The following is a 20,528-nucleotide window of genomic DNA, read 5'->3' as shown; positions in this document are numbered from 1 at the left end:
ATGACTCCCACATGCGACATGGTCTGCTCACCCACAGGAATCCACTTGGGTTGTGTGAAGTGTTCACTTAACCACGATTGCCAATTCCCCATTAGCAATAGCCTTCAGCTGTATGGCCAGAGGCTTCTGTAGTCGTGGGGCAGACAGGCAGGGCCATGGGTTACCCCCGAAATGGGTACATACGATCCAGGGGTTGGCATGTTGGTGCCGTGTGCAGTTTCCCCCTGCTCTCTCCCCCCACCCCATGGCGGCCCACCCCTCCAGAGGGTGCTGCCCCACCCAGCCGAGGGTGCCCCACCACTTGGGGGTGGCAAGCCCAGCGCTCCGGGCTCTTTGCCTGTGAGCAAAGATGGCTTCTCACCTCCTTGGCTTCCCGCAGAAACCCTTCCACCAGATTCACGTTTTTCAAAAGGAGTACTAAGTGGCGCCAACGTAACCACTTGCTGGGGAGGCCGATGAATTACGGGAGGTCGTTGGATATGGGGGCATTCCGTTCATTGTATGGAAATAGGGCTTAAGTGGTGATAATTGGTTTCTCGCCATACTTCGGCAAGATCCCGATTTCACCTACAGGAGCGGGACGGTTGTTTCGTAAACAGTTTAGTGCCTGGCGCAGTTCCCGTTTTCCACCTCTCCCGCTATTCACTGCTGTTGTTTTGTTCAAGCGAGAGCGCAACAAGGCCTGAGAATCGCGCCCGAAGTGTCATTGGATTGCGGTGGGAAACTCCCTGAAAAACCCGCCACAAATGGACCTAGAGATTTTTCCAGAGAATCGCACCCATAATGATTGATCTATTATGAAATGAAACTTCTTTCTTAAAACAAGTTGGAAAAACTGGCTAACGTACAATTTATAATCCAGAAGTGTAACATTATAGCCATTTAAATTCCAACACATACATATACACACGCGCGCAATGGACAAAATAAATAGGGTCTCCTGCAGAGGAGAAAGAAGAAAACCTTTTTGGCCAATGGAAACACTTTATGAAAAAGGATAAAGTTCTGAGGGTTTTGATGCTGTTGATCTGGTGTTATTTTGCATGGAAGAAACTTCCAAAGGAACTTCGGTGTGGAAGAGAACAGGAATGGGGTCAATATCATTGGTATCGCCCCAACGTCTCAACTTCCCAGGCCTCCAAATCTGCCGAGTTATCCTGAGTTGAGGGTTCCTAGTTAACTGTAGCTCTGAGACTCCAATTTCAGGATTCTCTCCTTTTTAAACCTAAATTATGGGTGGTTACTCATCCTGATACGATTCTGCTTTTATTTCTACCTTTAATTTATCTGCTAACTCTCGAACTCTCTCAGTTTAGCTTTAGTCGAGGATTTCAAATAATCTGTTGTTACATTGTCTACTCCTAGCAACAGCCAAAGCCAATTGGTTTACAAATGTAAAACAAATTTGGTATTTGTCCTTTTATCCATTACCAGTGGTGATTATTCAATGTCCAACCCCACTTTGTCCACATTTTGATATCCGGCAAGAGGCCGCAATCTATGTTACGATCGTGTTGAGAGGAGTGTGTAGATTCTCTAGTCCCACCAATCTATAGGTTACACACAAGTGTAAATGTTTTATTCACTCACCAATATGGCCAATTGGTTACTTTGGCTATCGATAGAATGTGTTGTGATTTAAAGGGGTACATAATTACACTTCCGGATTACAAATTGTATGCTGACCAACATGGTTCAAGAAATATTTTTTGTTTCATAATTGATCAATCATTCTCAGTTTATTGAAAGAAGCCTGGTTAAAGGTTCTTTTATTCTGGGTCTAATGGTAGGGAAAGTAAACAATTAGCCATTTTGGTGTGCGAATAAAACATTTAAACTTATAACCTGTGGAGCAGCGGGGCTGGAGAAACTGCGCACTCCTCCCATCCCGGCCATAAGAGATTTTAGAATTTGACCTGCCTTTTCCTTTCACTGATGCTTTCCAACCGGTTCCCAAAATTATAAATTTGCTGGACAGAAAGAAGGTTACCCTTCTCCCTAAATTACTATAGTTAAAACTATTTTTTTAAAAAAGAGCGAGAGCAACTTACTTTCGCCTTTTTCCTCCATTGACTTCGGCCGGAGTTTTCCAGCCCCAAAGGTAAGGTGTTCCGGTTTCCTCCCACAGACCAAAGGTGTGCAGATTAGGTGAATTGGACATGCTAAATTGCCCTTAGTGTCCCCGAAAAGGTTGGGTGGAGTTACTGGGTTATGGGGATAGGGTGGAGGTGTGGGCTTAGGTGGGGTGCTCTTTCCAAGGGCTGGTGCAGACTCGCTGGGCCAAATGGCCTCCTTCTGCACTGTAAATTCTATGAAAGTTCTATGATGTTTACCCCGTTATTTGTTTCACTCTGAAACTCCTCAGAATGTCAGATGGTGCATCGTCATGTATGGTTTTTGAGCGAGATAGTTTAGCAGAAACAGGGATTTCATTCAGCATGCTTGTGGGTTTATCTGGTCAGTGACCCTGAATATCACTAACATTTAGACTATTGTTTCTCTGTTTATAGTATGCCATGTTCCTCTCCCTGGTATTCCTAGCAGAATTGGTGGCTGGCATTTCTGGGTTTGTGTTTCGACATGAGGTAAGTATATTTGAATTGGGAAAACATAGTCACAAAACCATTCCTTTGTCTTGTTCTACTATTTTCATCCATATTGCAAATATTAATATTATTTTCATTAATTGCATTGTTTACAATATATTTGTTTCAAACAAGCATAATGAATATATGAACTAATTAGAAAAGAGTATGTTTCAGTTTAAATCTCTACTGATTACAATATTGACTCCATTCAATTACTTCCATGGCATTGCAGCAAAATGTGTTTTAGTTCATCCATTATAAAGATTTTAATTTGGCAAAAATTAGAACCTTTCTTCACTCCCAAAGCTGTTGTATATGATTTCTGGAGCCATGTTGTTTGTGGAACCTTGGTGTTTTAAATAGGGGGGGGGGGGGGTGACACAGTTAAAAGGAGAGGTTAATTTGTAGCTGATTAATCATTTTTAAAAGTCAGAAAGGTGGCAAACATTAAAAGGTAAAAAATATAGACATCATATCAGCATTGGCGAGTTTCCTACCTCCCACTTAATTGTGCCCTGAAATAGAAAGTTAGCAATATGTGGGGGTGGAAAGGAAAATGAGTCTTTAGACCTCTAGTGCACGCAAAAATATACATTGTAAAATATAATAATCTAATGTAGTTACAATAAAATAAAATTCAATCAGTTTTTAAATAACAGCAGTGACTGGGAACTATGTTTTCCATTGTTTATAAATGGAATCTTTATGAAGTGACAATTATCACTGTGTAAAACCACAGGCTCTCTATTCTTCCGTCACTATCACCACATCCCATCCCCCATCACTAGTCCTCCCATCAGCAGCAGTACCTTCAACCACCTATATTATGGAATTTTCTCTCCATTCTTCTGTCTTACTGTCTCTGCCCACCTTCAAAATCCTTCTTAAAACCTGTTTAACTGGGCTATAAGTCGCATCTTCTAATCTTTCTTTCTTTCCGTTAAGTCTGCTGACCCATCTCTAAAGTGCTTTGGAATAGTGAAAGATGTTACAAAAGTGCATGTTGTTCAGTAATATCAGAACCAATTTTTGTATTTTGTCGAAATAATAAATTCTCTTTTATCCTTCTGCAGATCAAGGATATCTTTTTAAAGACTTATACGGATGCTGTTTATAATTACAATGGAAAAGATGAGCAAAGTAATGCAGTGGATGATGTACAGAATAATGTAAGTAAATCAATCACTTATGACGACAGTGTCAAATATAGTTAGTTCTCTTCTATTGGTTTGGTGAGGATAGTTAGAAGGACAAAAGCAAATTATTACAGATGCTGGAATCTGAAACAAAAAGAGAAAATACTGGACAATTTCAGCAGGTCTGACAGTATTTGTGGAGAGAGAAGAGAGCTAATGTTTCGAGTCCGGAGGGGGGGGGGGGGGAGGGGGGGGGGGCATGGACATGGAGCGGATGGGCTGGATAGAGGGCCAGCAATAGGTGGGCATTGATAAAAATAAATTACTGTGGATGCTGGAATCTGAAACAAAAACAGAAAATACTGGGCAGTCTCAGCAGGTCTGAAGCATCTGTGGAGAGAGTAAAAGCAAATTACTGCGATGTTGGAAGTTAGAAGGATGTTGGCTGGGTGGCATGGTGGCACAGTGGTTAACACTGTTGCCTCATGGCACCGAGGACACGGGTTTGATTCTGGCCGTGGGTCACTGTCTGTGTGGAGTTTGCACAATTCTACCCGCGTCTGCACAGGTCTCACCTTCACAATCCCAGATGTACAGGGTAGGTGGGTTGGCTGTACTAAATTGCCCCTTAATTGGAAAAGGAAGGATGTTAGCTGAAACAAACAAACAGAATAAAAATACTGCAATCAGATTTGAAAACATGGAGACACCTTGTGTATTGCCCTTTACTGTGCCTTCATTTTGGCACTTATTTATCATACAGGTGTAAGGTTGCCTCACATTCTTTAAAAAGTACCTGAATGAGCACTTGACATGTCATAACATTCAAGGCTAAGGTGCAAGTGCTGGCAAGTGGAATTAGTTAGGCAAGTCAGGTGCTTTTCATGCATGGTGCAGACTCGATGGGCCGAAGGGTCTCATCTGCACAGAATTATTCTGTGAGGTAAGTCATTGTGCCCAGGGAGTTTGTGTAAACATTGTGTTCAACATAGTTCACAGAGAGCTGAATGTTACAAGATCTTAGCTGGAGTGACTGACAATGAGGGCACAGAATTGGTACTTCACGTTAGACAAGAGAAAGTTGTTTAGGGTTCTTCCTTTTGGTCAACTATCAGTGCCCCCTGTTATAGTGTACACATGCTGCAATTTTGTGCTCACGTTCACCGCAAACAATGACATGGGTGTAAACTGGGACATTTAGGTGGCCATGGCCATGGGAACAGTGTGTTAGGGTCACACTTTGTGTATTTGATGGCTTAACGCACCCACTCGGCGCCCTCCCAACAGTGGAGAAGTTGCACATCTTTGGTATGGTGTGACTGTTGCCTTATTCAGAGAGGCACTCCTCATTCTCGATAATCCTTTGGTCTTTTATGTGCAAGTTTCCCAATCTTTATTTGGGTCTCTAGAAAAGGATTTTTTAAAATGGAGGATAATTGGTGTATTTTACTTCCCGATTTGCAACCTTTGAAAATTGTTCATTGTGATTGGTTGATGACATGACTGCTGCTGGATACTGAACTATCCCCTATAGTTGCCACCAAAACAAAATTGACTATGAGAATGGTGAAATCCAAGTTAAAATGCCATTTGGTTTCTATGGACAACCTTCTTATGAGGTCTGTGGTAATGGCTGTCACTTCATTGCTGATGGGAAAATTGAGGTCTCTATTTATTTAAGACATTTTGTGGATCCAAATTCTCTTAAATTATTTTTCCTTACCCTCCCTCCTGTTTCTCTTTCTCTATCTTTGATTTTCTCTCTTTCTCTGACTCTTGCCCTCGGCAATGACAAACATATACAAATCGAATGTCTTTCTTTTGCAGCTGCACTGCTGTGGTGTGCAGAACTACACAAATTGGAGCACCAGCACCTACTGGTCTGAACACGGCTTTCCTCAGAGTTGCTGTATAAACAGCAGTGACTGCAACCCGGCTGATTTACGGAACATGACGATTGCTGCCACTAAAGTCTACCAACAGGTTTAAATCATGCTAGTTACATGTGGACTTTCAGCATTATTACTGCAGCAGTAATTTGGATTGTGTACATAATTCACCTTTACTTTTGAATATGCAAAAGATGCGAAATGTAGTAAAGAAAGAACTTCTAATTGTATTGTGCTAAATCATCTCCGGATACCCAAAATCATTTTACAACTGATGAATAGCTTTTGACGTGCCTTCACTGTTGTTAGGCAGCCAAACACAGTGACCACTCTGTGCGCGCACACGGTCCCACAAATAGAAAATTAATGAGGATCAATTAATCTGTTTTGGTGATGATTATGAGCAAAAACTGTTCAGATACTGGGAGAAATTCTTGCTTATCCTGAACTCGGAAATTTAGTCACCCAACTGAGCAGGCAGATGGAACCTTAGTACAACACTTTTCCAAGTCAAATTTTCCTATTAAAGTACTCGATTAGAAAGAAAGATCATGTTGGACAAGGCACAGAGAAATGTCAGCTGAACAGTCAGCTTGATTTTTTTTCTCACCCATTAACTTTAATATGTATATGAATGATCCTGCCAAACCAATCTTTTCTCCATCCAACATGCACAGGTAATCCTTTTTTTAAAAAAAATAATTTTTAATAAAAGTTTTCATAAAATATCAATAACAAAATGAGAAAGAAAAAAGAACCCAACAGGGTTAAGTACAAACAAAACACAATCTAAACAAGCAACCCCCCCCCCCCCGTACATAAATAGTAAATTAACATTAACACCCTGACTTAACAGGTGTATACACACCCTCCAGTGTAAATAACATAAACAAAAATAAAGAAACCCCCCCCCCCCTCCCGAGCTGCTGCTGCCATTGACCAATGTCTATCGTTCTGCCAGAAAGTCTAAGAACGGTTGCCACCGCCTAAAGAACCCTTGTACCGACCCTCTCAAGGCGAATTTCACCCTCTCCAATTTAATGAACCCTGCCATATCGCTGATCCAGGATTCCACGCTTGGGGGCCTCGCATCTTTCCACTGAAGGCGAATCCTTCGCCAGGCTACCAGGGACGCAAAGGACAGAATTCCGGCCTCTTTCGCCTCCTGCATTTCCAGCTCCTCTGCCACCCCAAATATTGCGAGCCCCCAGCCCGGTTTGACCCTGGATCCTACCACCCTCAACACTGTCCTCGCTACACCCTTCCAAAATTCCTCCAGCGCTGGGCATGCCCAGAACATATGGGCGTGATTTGCTGGGCACCCTGAGCACCCAAGACAACCTTTCAAATTGAGAAAGGATCAGTGATGCTGCACACAGATTATCATTTTAATTATTTCTCTTAAGACCATGTTAAATATTTTATATCATCTTACATTTTCAGATGAAGATTTATATTTTAATAGCCGAGTGGAAATTTGGTAGTCATTGGATTAATAAAAATTTAACAATCTATCTGAAATACTTCAGTGAAATTGAGATTAATGAAAAATATCAGATTACAGATGTTCAAAATAAAAGATTGATTTCTGACTAATTCAAGTTCTGTCAGTATTGCAATTGATGTTTGATGGGTCAAACAACTGCCTTCCATTAGCTCATTAATTATACAATAAGCGCATCACCACATGTATAGAATGAGCAATAAATTCAATACAAAATGTTTAGGTTGTTGTTGGTTGTCCAAGAGAACATAGAAACAAATCCTGCATTAAAACTTTGACCCAGATTTTTGTCCCTGGGTTGGTGGGTTCACTGATTCAGGAGATTTCCTGGCTTGGCAAACATTAAAAATGTCCACCTGCAGCTGGGATTTTTGGTTGGGTGGGGACAAGCTGAAGCAGGCGATCCTGGAACAAATGTGCAGGTTGTTGGGTGCAGAGGCGGGCTGAGCACCTGACGGTGTTTAAATAAATAAGAAATAATAAAACCTTAACTTCAATACATCACCAAAAATGTATTGGACTGCAAACGGTCATAGTTCCTTCAATAGCCCGGTGGATAATGGTACATCTTTTTGCAACAATAAGCCACACAGACCAAAAGGTGCTAGTCCAATCTTGACGTATGCAAGGTTAGCTAATCTTAGCTTGTGTAGCAGTTGGAGCAGTATACTTGACCTCTAGAGCCCTTTTGCAAAGTTGAGAAAATGTTGGGTGACAACAAGTTTTGATACCTTCTACAGGCTGATGGTACTCATTATTGAGACTCGCATGAAGAATGATCACTTGGGCAAAGTACAAGGCAGCTGCTGGCATCACTGGAACCATCCTCCACAAACTGCCAGCATCTGAAGGAGAAAAAAATTAAAAGGAAAGAAAAATCACATTGGTGAAACACTTTTTGGAACAGCTGTGGTAGAGCCCACTAGGGAACAGGCAATTCTGGATATGGTGATATGTAATGTGGCAGACTTGATTTGGGAACTTAAGGTGAATGAACCCTTAGGGGGTGTAGCGCACAAAGACTCTGAGAGACGAATAGAGTGAAGTCGATGAGGCTTTATTAAGCGTGACTGTTCCCCCGCAGTTCAGTAGTAGACTGCCTGCGGGGGAGGACTCCTGGTACTTATACTCCGCCTTCAGGGCGGAGCTAGAGGTCAACGTCCAACCAGGACCCGGGATCTGTCAGCCAATGACATCACGGCTTCACAGTCCCACATGACCCCTAATGCATACTACCACATTCACCCCTTGTTAAAAATGAACCCGGCGGGGTGATGCTTCGCATGGTGGTAAGGGTTTACAAGGCTGGTCCTGGGAGGGAAAACTTTCGCATGTTATTACAGTATGTACAAGGTTTTTTTTTTTTTTGTTTCGAACTATTTACAGTAATCGTCAGGAAAAACAAAATGTTCTCGTTAAAAGTCCACATATTGTACTGTTAGGTCGACGCCACGAGTCGGTCGGGCGGTCTGGTCGTCCGTGTCGATCGCCTCGGCCCCGGTGGTGGTGGTGGTGCTTGTTCCGGTGTTGTCGTCTCCGGGAGCCTTACGGTTTCAGCTTGGGCTTCATTCCTGGTCGGGCCTGGGAGGCGGACCGATCCTCCTGGGAAGGGGGCGGTCACGGGGTGCGGCGGTGGCAGGAAGGGGGGGGTTGGGTGATTGGTGTCGGGGGGGGTGTGTGTGTTGCCAGCGGGCGCCAGATCTCGCAGGGAGACCGTGTCCTGTCGGCCGTCGGGGTACTCCACGTAAGCGTACTGCGGGTTCGCGTGAAGGAGGTGAACCCTTTCGACCAACGGGTCCGACTTGTGCGGCCCGCACATGTTTTCGGAGCAAGATGGGTCCTGGGGCTGCCAGCCAGGTCGGCAGCGACGTTCCAGAGGAGGACTTCCTGGGGAAGACCAGGAGGCGCTCATGAGGAGTTTGGTTAGTGCTAGTACACAGTAGTGACCGGATGGAGTGGAGGGCGTCCGGGAGGACCTCCTGCCACCGTGAAACTGGGAGGTCCCTGGACCGTAGGGCCAGTAGGACGGTCTTCCAGACCGTGCCGTTCTCCCTCTCTACTTGCCCGTTCCCCGGGGGGTTGTAGCTGGTCGTCCTGCTCGAGGCTATACCGTTGCTGAGCAGGAACTGGCGCAGCTCGTCACTCATGAAGGAGGACCCCCTGTCGCTGTGGACGTATGCGGGGCAACCGAACAGTGTGAATATGGTGTTCAGGGCTTTAATGACTGTGGCCGCGGTCATGTCAGAGCAGGGGATGGCGAATGGGAAGCGGGAGTACTCGTCCACCACATTAAGGAAGTATATGTTGCGGTCGGTGGAGGGAAGGGGTCCTTTAAAATCCAGACTAAGGCGTTCAAAGGGGCGGGAAGCCTTAATCAGGTGCGCACCATCCGGCCTGAAAAAATGCGGTTTGCACTCTGCGCAGATGTGGCAGTTCCTTGTGACTGTACGGACCTCCTCTAAAGAGTATGGGAGGTTGCGGGACTTAATAAAGTGGTAGAACCAAGTGACCCCCGGGTGGCAGAGGTCCTCGTGGAGGGTTTGGAGGCGGTTAATTTGTGCGTTGGCACATGTGCCGCGGGATAGGGCATCGGACGGCTCGTTCAGCTTTCCGGGACGATACAAGATCTCGTAGTTGAAGGTGGAGAGCTCGATCCTCCACCTTAAGATCTTGTCGTTTTTGATTTTGCCCTCCTGTGCATTATCGAACATGAAGGCTACCGACCGTTGGTCCGTGAGGAGAGTGAATCTCCTGCCGGCCAGGTAATGCCTCCAATGTCGCACAGCTTCCACTATGGCTTGGGCTTCCTTTTCCACTGAGGAGTGGCGGATTTCTGAGGCGTGGAGGGTTCGGGAGAAAAAGGCCACGGGTCTGCCCGCTTGGTTAAGGGTGGCCGCTAGAGCTACGTCGGAGGCGTCGCTCTCGACCTGGAAGGGGAGGGACTCGTCGATGGCGCGCATCGTGGCCTTTGCGATATCCGCTTTGATGCGGCTGAAGGCCTGGCAAGCCTCTGTCGACAGAGGGAAGGTCGCGGTATGTATTAGGGGGCGGGCCATGTCTGCGTACTGGGGGACCCACTGGGCGTAGTATGAAAAGAACCCCAGGCAGCGTTTTAGGGCTTTTGAGCAGTGCGGGAGGGGAAATTCCCTGAGGGCGCGCATACGTTCGGGGTCGGGGCCTATTAGCCCATTGCGCACTACGTAGCCCAGGATGGCTAGCCGGTTTGTGCTAAAGACGCACTTGTCCTCGTTGTACGTGAGGTTCAAGGCTTTAGCGGTCTGGAGGAATTTTTGGAGGTTGGCGTCGTGATCCTGCTGATCGTGGCCGCAGATGGTTACATTGTCGAGATACGGGAACGTGGCCCGTAACCAGTGTTGATCAACCATTCGGTCCATCTCTCGTTGGAAGACCGAGACCCCGTTTGTGACGCCAAATGGGACCCTTAGGAAATGGTATAATCGCCCGTCTGCCTCGAAGGCTGTGTACTTGCGGTCACTTGGGAGGATGGGGAGCTGATGGTAGGCGGACTTGAGGTCCACGGTGGAGAAGACCTTATATTGGGCAATCCGATTGACCATGTCGGATATGCGTGGGAGAGGGTATGTGTCTAGTTGTGTGTACCTGTTGATGGTCTGGCTATAGTCTATGACCATCCTTTGCTCCTCCCCTGTCTTTACTACTACCACCTGTGCTCTCCAGGGACTATTGCTGGCCTGGATTATGCCTTCCTTTAGTAGCCGCTGGACTTCGGACTGAATGACGGTCCGGTCCTGGGCGCTGTACCGTCTGCTCCTAGTGGCGACGGGTTTGCAATCCAGGGTGAGGTTTGCAAACAAGGATGGGGGTTGCACCTTGAGGGTTGCGAGGCCGCAGATAGTGAGTGGGAGTATTGGGCCGCCGAATTTGAAGGTTAGGCTCTGTAGATTGCACTGGAAGTCTAATCCCAGTAATGTGGGGAGCAGAGTTGGGGAAGGACGTAGAGCCTGTAGTTTTTGAACTCCCTCCCTTGCACCGTTAGGGTAACCATGCAGAAGCCTTTGATCTGTACGGAGTGGGATCCTGCAGCTAGGGAAATCTTTTGTGCGCTGGGATGGGTGGTCAAAGAACAGCGTCTTACCGTGTCGGGGTGGATAAAGCTCTCCGTGCTCCCGGAGTCGACTAGGCATGGTGTCTCGTGCCCGTTTATCAGCACCGTTGTCGTCGTCGTCTGGAGCGTCCGGGGCCGAGCTTGGTCCAGCGTCATTGAAGCCAGACGTGGTTGTAGTGGTTGAGCGTCTTCTTCGAACCCCGTGGAGCCGTCGACACTGGGGTCCGTTGTTGCCGTCCAAGATGACGTCGGGGGTGAACAAGATGGCTGCCCCCATGCATCGCACATGGCTGGGGGGTCACAAGATGGCGGCGGGGGTGGACAAAATGGCCGCCCCCATGCGTCGCACAGGTCTGGGGTGGTCCAAGATGGCGGCGCCCTTCCTCCCCTCGTGGTGGCCGGGACCCAAAATGGCGGCGCCTGCAGGTCGCACAAGGGGCGCTGGGGGGGTTGGGGAGCGTTGGGAACACGCAGGACTCCCTCTTCTCTGGGGACAGCAGTGGCCGGGACCCAAAGTGGTAGCGCCGGCGGGTCATACATGGGGCGCGTGGGGGGGGGGGGGGTTGGGGAAAATAAACGGCGTGCAGGGCTCCCTGTTCTCGGGGGAGAGCGGTGGTCGGGACCCAGAGTGGTTGCGCCTGCGGGTCGTGCTGGGGGGGTTGGGGAGCGTAAACGGCGTGCAGGGCTCCCTGTTCTCCCGGGACAGCGGCGACCTCGCGGGACCGGCACACAGCCGCGAAATGGCCCTTTTTCCCGCAGCTCTTACAGATCGCTGCGCGGGCCGAGCAGCGCTGCCGGGGGTGTTTCGCCTGGCCGCAGAAATAGCAGCGGGCTCCCCCGGTGCTACTTGGCGTTTGGACCGCGCAAGCCTGTAGGATGTCCGGGGGGGGGGGGGTTTGTCGCGACGGGTGCATATGGAGCCCAATGGGCTGCCGCGCGGTCGGGGCCGTAGGCGCGGGTATTTCGCGCGGCCACGTCTAGGGAGGCTGCTAGGGCCCGTGCCTCTGAGAGTCCTAGCGACTCTTTTTCTAGAAGTCTTTGGCGGATTTGGGAGGAGTTCATACCTGCCACAAAAGCATCGCACATTAACATGTCCGTGTGTTCATTTGCGTTCACCGGCGGGCAGCTGCAAGCTCGTCCTAAAATTAGTAGCGCGGCGTAGAATTCATCTATCGATTCTCCGGGACTTTGCCGTCTCGTTGCGAGTTGATAGCGAGCGTAGATCTGGTTTACTGGGCGTACATAGAGACTTTTTAGTGCTGCGAACGCCGTCTGGAAATCCTTTGCGTCTTCGATGAGAGAGAAAATCTCCGTGCTTAACCTCGAGTGCAGGACCTGTAGTTTTTGGTCTTCTGTGACCCGGCCGGTGGCCGTTCTGAGGTAGGCCTCGAAACAAGTCTGCCAGTGCTTAAAAGCTGCTGCCGCGTTCACTGCGTGGGGGCTGATCCTCAGGCATTCCGGGATGATCCTGAGCTCCATAGTCCTTTAGTCACGCTTAATAAATTGTAGCGCACAAAGACTCCGAGAGACGAATAGAGTGAAGTCGATGAGGCTTTATTAAGCGTGACTGTTCCCCCGCAGTTCAGTCGTAGACTGCCTGCGGGGGAGGACTCCTGGTACTTATACTCCACCTTCAGGGCGGAGCTAGAGGTCAACGTCCAACCAGGACCCGGGATCTGTCAGCCAATTACATCACGGCTTCACAGTCCCACATGACCCCTAATGCATACCACAGGGGGCAGTGACCACAATAGAATAGAATGCACCCTGCAGTTTGAGAGGGAGAAGCTAGAATCAGATGTAACGGTATTACAATTGAATAAAAGTAACTACAAAGACATGAGAGAGTAGATGGTCAAAGTTGATTTGAAGGGGAGCCTAGCAGGGAAGACAGTGGAACAACAATGGCAGGAGGTTTGAGGGTTGTTCTTTTTTTAAAAAAATTTTTTATTCTCCTTTCACAAATTTTCTCCCACATTTACACCCATCAACAATAAACAATAATCAGCAAGATATGTCAATCCCCATAATAACGATCCCATTCGCCCACCAACCCCCAAACCTCAACCCGCATGTTTACATAAACAAATGACAAAAAGGAATCAGGGATTACCCGTAGTCACCCTTAATCTACACAGCTCTCCAACCCCCCCCCCCCCCAAACCAACGCCATCCAGCCTCTGAGAGAGTACCATACATGATACCCCAGAGTTGTACCCCCTCCCCCCCCCCCCCCCCCCCCCCCCAGAGTTGTACCCCCCAAAAGTCTCCAGCTCCTCCCGTCCACTGCCTCTTGTAAAACTCCTCCTCACAACCTCGGTTCCCTCCCCCCAACTTTCCACCCCGGCTATACCACTCGGACCCTGTTCTGCCAGGCTCCGATGGTCGCAGCCCCTCCCCCACCTCACTCCCGTTCACTGGCCGGCTTAAACCGGCCAGCGTGGAGGCCCCTGCCCGGGTCCCTTTCCCCCTTGCCCGGCCCTAGGAAAGCCCAAAGATCCCCTTTTAGCACACAAACCCTGCATATCCACCTACACCACAAAGAGCCCTCATTTCGAGTGAAAGTCCCGTCCCTTCCCTTGTCCAAATATATACAACATTGGCTCCTTTAGCCTCTGTACCCGCACGCAGTGATACAAAAAGGAAAAAAATACAGTCATGAGGTTACATCGGCACATGGCCATTCCTCAGTTTGTCAGTTCTGCCACAGTCCTTCGGCCTTCGCAAACTCCTCCGCTGCTTCCGCTGTTCCAAAATAAAAGTCCCTGAGCTTATAAGTCACCCTCAGCTTCGCTGGATATACAATGCCGCACTGCACCGTGCTAATGTACAGTGCCCTCTTCACCCGGTTGAAGGCAGCCCGCCTCCTCGCCAGCTCCACCGTAAAGTCCTGGTATACACGTGTACCAGCTCCAGCCCACTGCACCACCCGCTTCTGCTTGGCCCAGCTCAGGGACTTCTCCTTCATACTGTACCTACGGAAGCACAGAGTCACTACCCTTGGCGGCTCACTCACCTTTGGTACAGGCCTCCACGACCGATGAGCCCGATCCAGTTCATATCGGGAGGGATCCTCCCCCTCCCCCAATAGTTTTGCCAGCAACGCGGCAAAATACTCAGTCGGCTTCGGTCCTTCAACTCCTTCGGGCAGCCCCACAATCCTCAAATTCTGTCGCCTGGATCTGTTTTCCAGGTCTTCCATTTTTCCTCGCAGATCCTTGTTAGTGTCCATCACCTTCCGCATCTCCTTCCCCTTCGAGGCAAGTTGAGCACCGTGCTGCAATAACGTCTCCTCCACTTCCTTCAGCGCCTCCCCTTGCTCTCGCACCTCCGCCACTGTGCTCGCCACCGCCGTCATCACCGGGGAAACCGCCTCCTCCACCAGCGCACTCAAAACCTCCCTCATCTCCTTCCTCACCGTCTCCATGCATTTCGCAATCTGCGCCAACTGCTTTTCGAATTCCGCAGCCATCATCTTCGTTATTTCTTCAGCCGTAAGCACTGCGGCCTCCCCTGGTGCTCCAGCCTCCATTTTCTTTGCTGACCCCGCGGTGACCTTTCCACTCCCCAACGGACTTTCAGTCGCTTTTTTTTACGGCCGTTGTTTTGGTGTTTTTTGACATCCTCCTTCTCTGTGCGCTGTCTCCCGACTTTTACTGCCGTCGCTGGCCCGAGGACCGGGCGTTATGTAGCCACCTAAAATGGCTGATTCCCGATTAGAATGGTCAAACCCCGATCTAAAATGGCGAACGAAAGAGGCTGATGGGAAAATCAGCCAACAGGACTCAAACGGACAGCTGCAGGTAAAACAGTGTATTCGCCTCTGAGGAAGTCGGCCCAGACCGATACCTGCAGCCATTAACATCACAACCCAGCCATCTGCATATTAAGCAGCCATCCCCGGGAACAATTGCTACACATTAGCAACATAAAGCCGACCCAGACCTTTCGGCGCCAGCAGTGGCTGTGACAGAGGAAGGTAGACGACCCCCCCCCCCCCCCCCCCCCCCCCCCCCCCCCGATCAAGGAATCGCCCCATTATTGGAGCATATCGAACCAAGTGATTGGGACCAAGTCCAATCACTTGGAACCAGGTACGAGGTCCGCCCCGAGAGGCGGGAAGCCCCTGGGAAGTATAAGAATAGGGGCCAAGTTCAGATCGACCCCTCTCTTCCTGCTTGCAACCTTCGACAAAGAAAACAGTAAGTCTTACTCCAGCGATCGCTACCAGATAGGTGCTCCTGACTGTCGACTTGTACCAGCTTTGAATCCCGCAGGCTCAGACCCAATTCGAAAGACCATTCGTTTCCCTGACCTGGTGGGCCATTTCCAAAGTTAAGTATTGGCCTTTAGTGGTAGGTAGTAGTCTAGAAGTAGGATTATTGTATAAGTATTTATTGCTGTATATAATAAATGATCGTTGATTTAACTTTTACTAAGCGGTGTGCTGCATTATTAATCATTACTTGGACTTGGACCACGTGGCGGTATCAGAAAGATACCTAGCGACTCGTGAGCAAAGGTGACAGAATTAGAGCTAATAAAACTAAGGATAATAAGAGCAACAGTTACTCCCCGACAATGCCGTTCCCGAACGGGAGCCCTCCAACGCGTGGCTGCCTCCCGCCCGCCGTCACCGGAAGTCTCGGGGTTATTCTTTTTTAATAATAATCTTTATTGTCACAAGTAGGCTTACATTGACACTGCAATGAAGTTACTGTGAAAAGCTCCGAGTTGCCACATTCCGGCGCCTGTTTGGGTACACAAGGAGAATTCAGAATGTCCAATTTGCTGAACAGCACGTCTTTCAGGACTCGTGGGAGGAAACTGGAGCACCCGGAAAAAACCCATGCAGGCACGGAGAATGTGCAGACTCCACACAGACAGTGACCCAAGCCGGGAATCGAGCCTGGGACCCTGGAGCTGTGAAGCAATCATCCCAAAGAGGAGGAAACATGCTAAGGGGAGGACGAGTGAACCATGGCTGAGAAGGGAAGTCAGGGACAGCATCAAAGCAAAATAAAAAGCATACAATGTGGCACGGATTAATGGGAAACCAGAGGATTGGGACGCTGTTAAAAGCAAGCAGGTGACAACTAAAAAAGCAATAAGGGGAAGAAGATGAAATGAGTGTAAGCTAGCTAGTAATATAAAAGAAGATTACAAGAGTCTTTTTGATATATAAAAGGTAAGAGAGGGGCAAGAATACACATTGCATCACTGGAAAATGAGGCTGGAGAAGTCGTACTGAGGAACAAAGGTAGAAGAACTGAATAAGGTACTTTGCATCTGTCTCCACGGCGGAAGACTCCAGTGGCATACCAGACATTCAAGAGAGTCAGGAGGCAGAGGTGAGTGTAGTGGCCATCACAAAGGAGAAGGTGCTGGGGAAGCTGAAAGGTCTGAAGGTGGATAAATGACCTGGAACGGATGGACCACACCCCAGGTTACTTAAGGAGATAGCTGAGGAGATTTTGGAGGTTTTGTTGGTGATCTTTCATGTTTACTTAAGTACGGAAGGGTCCCAGAGGACTGGAAAATAGCTCATGTAACACCCCTGTTTAAGAAGGGAAGGAGGCAGAAGATGGGAAATTATAGACCGGTTAGCCTGACTTCGGTCATTGGTAAGATGTTAGATTCCTTTATTAAGGATGTGATTGCAGAGTACTTGCAAGTGCATGGCAAAATAGAGCACAGTCGAGCTTCGTCCGGGGAGGTCATGCCTGACAAATCTGTTAGAATTCCTTGAGTTAACAAGGAAGTTTAGGACTTTTAGCTGATGAGGTGTGTGGGCAGCTGACAAAATGTATCCAGAACTATCTGGAAGTCAACGACACGGGGGAAGTTTCGGCTGCGGTGGTCTGGCAGGTGCTGAAGGCGGTGGTTAGACTGGAGCTGATCTCAATACGGGCCCACAGGGAGAAGGCAGACAGAGCAGAGATGGACCAACTGATAAAAGGAAATACTGCAGGTCGACAGGAGGTATGCGGAGGCCCCAGCGGCAGGGCTTCTAAGGGAACGACGGAGGCTACAGGTGGAGTTCGGCTTGTTAACTACAGGGAAGGCGGAAGAGCAGCTGAGGAAGGCGAGGGGTGCGATCTATGAATATGGGGAGAAGGCCAAAAGAATGCTTGCGCAGTAGCTTAGAAAGCGGGAGGCGGCCAGGGAGATTGGGAAGGTAAGGGACAGCGATGGGAACCTGGTCGGAGATTCAGCTGGGGTCAATAAGGCATTCGAGGAATTCTACAGCAGGCTGTCTGAAACGGAACCCCCAGCTGGGCCGGAGGGGATGAGGCAATTCTTAGGGGGGCTGAAGTTCCCAAAGGTTGATGAAGACTTCGTAGAAGGGCTGGGGTCCACGATCGGGTTGGAAGAGATTGCAGATGGGCTGAAGGCCATGCAGTCGGGTAAAGTCCCAGGACCGGATGGGTACTCGGTGGAGTTTTACAAAAAATACTCTGGGATACTGGGGTCGCTGCTGATGAGGACATTTAATGAGGCAAAGGAGAGACTGGGGGTTTCCTCCGACGATGTCACAGGCCACTATCTCATTGATCCTGAAGCGGGATAAGGATCTGGAGTTATGCGGGTCCTACAGACCGATCTCCCTACTAAATGTAGACACCAAATTGTTGGCGAAGATCTTGTCCTCAACGATTGAGGATTGCATCCCGGACGTGATTGGGGAGGATCAGATGGGATTTGTTAAGGGGAGGCAGTTGGCGGCCAACGTAAGAAGGCTGTTGAATGTTATCATGATGCCCCCAGAGGGTAGGGACGTAGAGGTAGTGGTCGCAATGGACTCAGAGAAGGAATTTGACTGGGTGGAATGGCATTATCTCTGGGAGGTACTGGGGCGGTTTGGATTTGGACGGGGCTTCATTGACTGGGTCAGGCTACTATATCAGGCACCCGTGGCAAGTGTTCAGATGAACAGGCTGACATTGGGCTATTTTAGGCTGCACCGGGGGATGAGGCATGGATGCCCCCTCTCCCCGCTGTTGTTCGCACCGGTCATAGAATCCCTGGCAATTGCGTTGAGAGCCTCAAAAGGGCTGGAAGGGACTGGTCCGGGGTGGGTGGGTGGTGGTGGGGGGGGGACGACGGGGGACGACGGGGGACCACAGAGTCTCACTATACGCGGACGATCTGCTCTTGTATGTGTCGGACCCATTGGAAGGGATGGCAGAAATCATGGGGATTCTGGGGGATTTTGGCCGGTTTTCGGGTTTATAGATTGAACATGGGGAAAAGCGAGATGTTCGCGATCCAGGCAAGGTGGTAGGAGAGGCGATTGCAGGAGCTGCCGTTTAGAGTGGTAGGGGGAAACTTTCGGTACCTCGGCATCCAGGTGGCGTGGAAATGGAACGGCTGCACAAGCTTAATCTGGCCCGACTTGGGGTAGCACGGTAGCATTGTGGATAGCACAATTGCTTCACAGCTCCAGGGTCCCAGGTTCGATTCCGGCTTGGGTCACTGTCTGTGCGGAGTCTGCACATCCTCCCCGTGTGTGCGTGGGTTTCCTCCGGGTGCTCCAGTTTCCTCCCACAGTCCAAAGATGTGCAGGTTAGGTGGATTGGCCATGATAAATTGCCCTTAGTGTTGGGTGGGGTTACTGGGTTATGGGGATAGGGTGGAGGTGTTGACCTTGGGTAGGGTGCTCTTTCCAAGAGCCGGTGCAGACTCGATGGGCCGAATGGCCTCCTTCTGCACTGTAAATTCTATGATAATTATGATAATAGACCAAATGAAGGAGGATTTTCGGAGGTGGGATGTGCTCCCGCTGTCGCTGTCTGGTAGGGTACAGACAGTGAAAATGACGGTTTTCCCGAGATTCCTGTTTGTGTTTCAGTGTCCCCCATCTTTATTTCTCCGTTCTTTTTTAAATGGGTCAACAAGGTGACTTCGGGCTTTGTATGGGCGGGTAAGACCCGGCGAATTAAAAAGGGGATGTTGGTGCGTTGCCAGGGGGAGGGCGGGCTGTCCCTCCCGAACTTTAGTAATTATTACTGGGCGGCAAATATAGCCATATTTAGGAAGTGGATGGAGGAAGGGGGTGTGGGGGGGGGGGGGGGGGGGGGGGGGGTCGGTGTGGGAGCGAGTAGAGGCAGCATCTTGTAAGGGCACTAGTTTGGGGGCATTGGTAACGGTGCCTCTGCCGTTCCCACCGGCATGCTACTCTACCAGCCCCGTGGTGGTTGCGGCCCTGAGAGTCTGAGGGCAATGGAGGAGACATGTGGGAGCAGAGGGAGCATCAGTCTGGTCCCCATTTTGCAATAATCACCGGTTTGCCCCGGGGAGGTGAGATGGAGGGTTCCGGAGGTGGCAGAGAGCAGGGATTGAGAGGATGGGGTGATGTTTATAGAGGGGAGCTTTCCCAGCTTGAGGAAACTGGAGGTGAAATTTGGACTGATGGGAGGGAATGAATTTAGATACCTGCAGGCACGAGACTTCCTACTCAGGCAGGTCTCAACCTTCCCGCTCCTACCACCAAGGGGGATACAGGATAGGGTAGTTTCCTGAGTGTGGGTGGGAGAAGGGAGGGTTTCAGACATTTAAAAGGACATTATGGGGTCAGAGGAATCACAGGCCGAGGAGCTGAAACACAAATGGGAAGAGGAGTTGGGTGGAGAGTTAGAGGACGGTCTCTGGGCGATGCGTTCAGTAGGGTCAACACGTCCACAACCATGTGCCAGGCTCAGCCTGATAGAGTTTAAGGTCTCACATGACAGTGGCCTGGATGAGCAGGTTCTTTGGGCTGGGAGACGGGTGAGAACGTGTGCGGGAAGACCAGCAAACCATGTTCACATGTTCTGGTCATGCCCGAAGCTTCGGGGATTCTGGCAGGGGTTTGCGGATGTCATGTCCAAAGTATTGAAAACAAGGGTGGTGCCGAGTCCAGAGGTGCCGATTTTCGGAGTGTCGGAGGAGAAAGAGGCAGACGTTCTGGCCTTTGTCTCTCTGGTAGCCCGGAGATGGATATTATTAGCTTAGAGGGACTCAAAGCCCCCGAAGTCGGAGACCTGGCTAACTGACATGGCTAGCTTGCTCTGTCTGGAGAAAATCAAGTTCGCCCTGAGAGGGTCAATGTTAGGGTTCGCCCGGAGGTGGCAGCCGTTTGTCGACTTCTTTAGGGAAAAACAGTCAGCAGAAGGGTTGTTGGGGGGGGGGGGGGGGCTGATGTGGGGGTAGTTTAGTGTAGAGTAGGAGGCTAGAAAAGGTGGGACCTGTGAGAGAGGAAGATGGCTTTTGCACTATGTTTATAATTGTATTTACACTGTCTCTTCTGTTATTGTTATAAAACCATAAATACCTCAATAAAAT

General features: G+C 49.3%; 1 protein-coding gene across 1 annotated transcript in view; it reads left to right on the top strand.

Moving 5' to 3' along the window:
* tspan7 (tetraspanin 7) overlaps positions 1–20,528 on the top strand; it is a 154,178-nt gene that overhangs the window by 124,664 nt on the left and 8,986 nt on the right. The window contains exons 3-5 of the mRNA XM_072513885.1: positions 2,511–2,585; positions 3,662–3,757; positions 5,552–5,707. Coding sequence (XP_072369986.1) covers positions 2,511–2,585; positions 3,662–3,757; positions 5,552–5,707 — 327 coding nt within the window. The remainder of the gene's footprint in view (positions 1–2,510; positions 2,586–3,661; positions 3,758–5,551; positions 5,708–20,528) is intronic.

Source organism: Scyliorhinus torazame, chromosome 8, assembly GCF_047496885.1.
Source record: "Scyliorhinus torazame isolate Kashiwa2021f chromosome 8, sScyTor2.1, whole genome shotgun sequence".
Classification (NCBI taxonomy): Eukaryota; Metazoa; Chordata; class Chondrichthyes; order Carcharhiniformes; family Scyliorhinidae; genus Scyliorhinus; species Scyliorhinus torazame.
The sequence above is the reverse complement of the archived record's forward strand: the minus strand, read 5'-3'. Positions and strand labels throughout refer to the sequence as shown.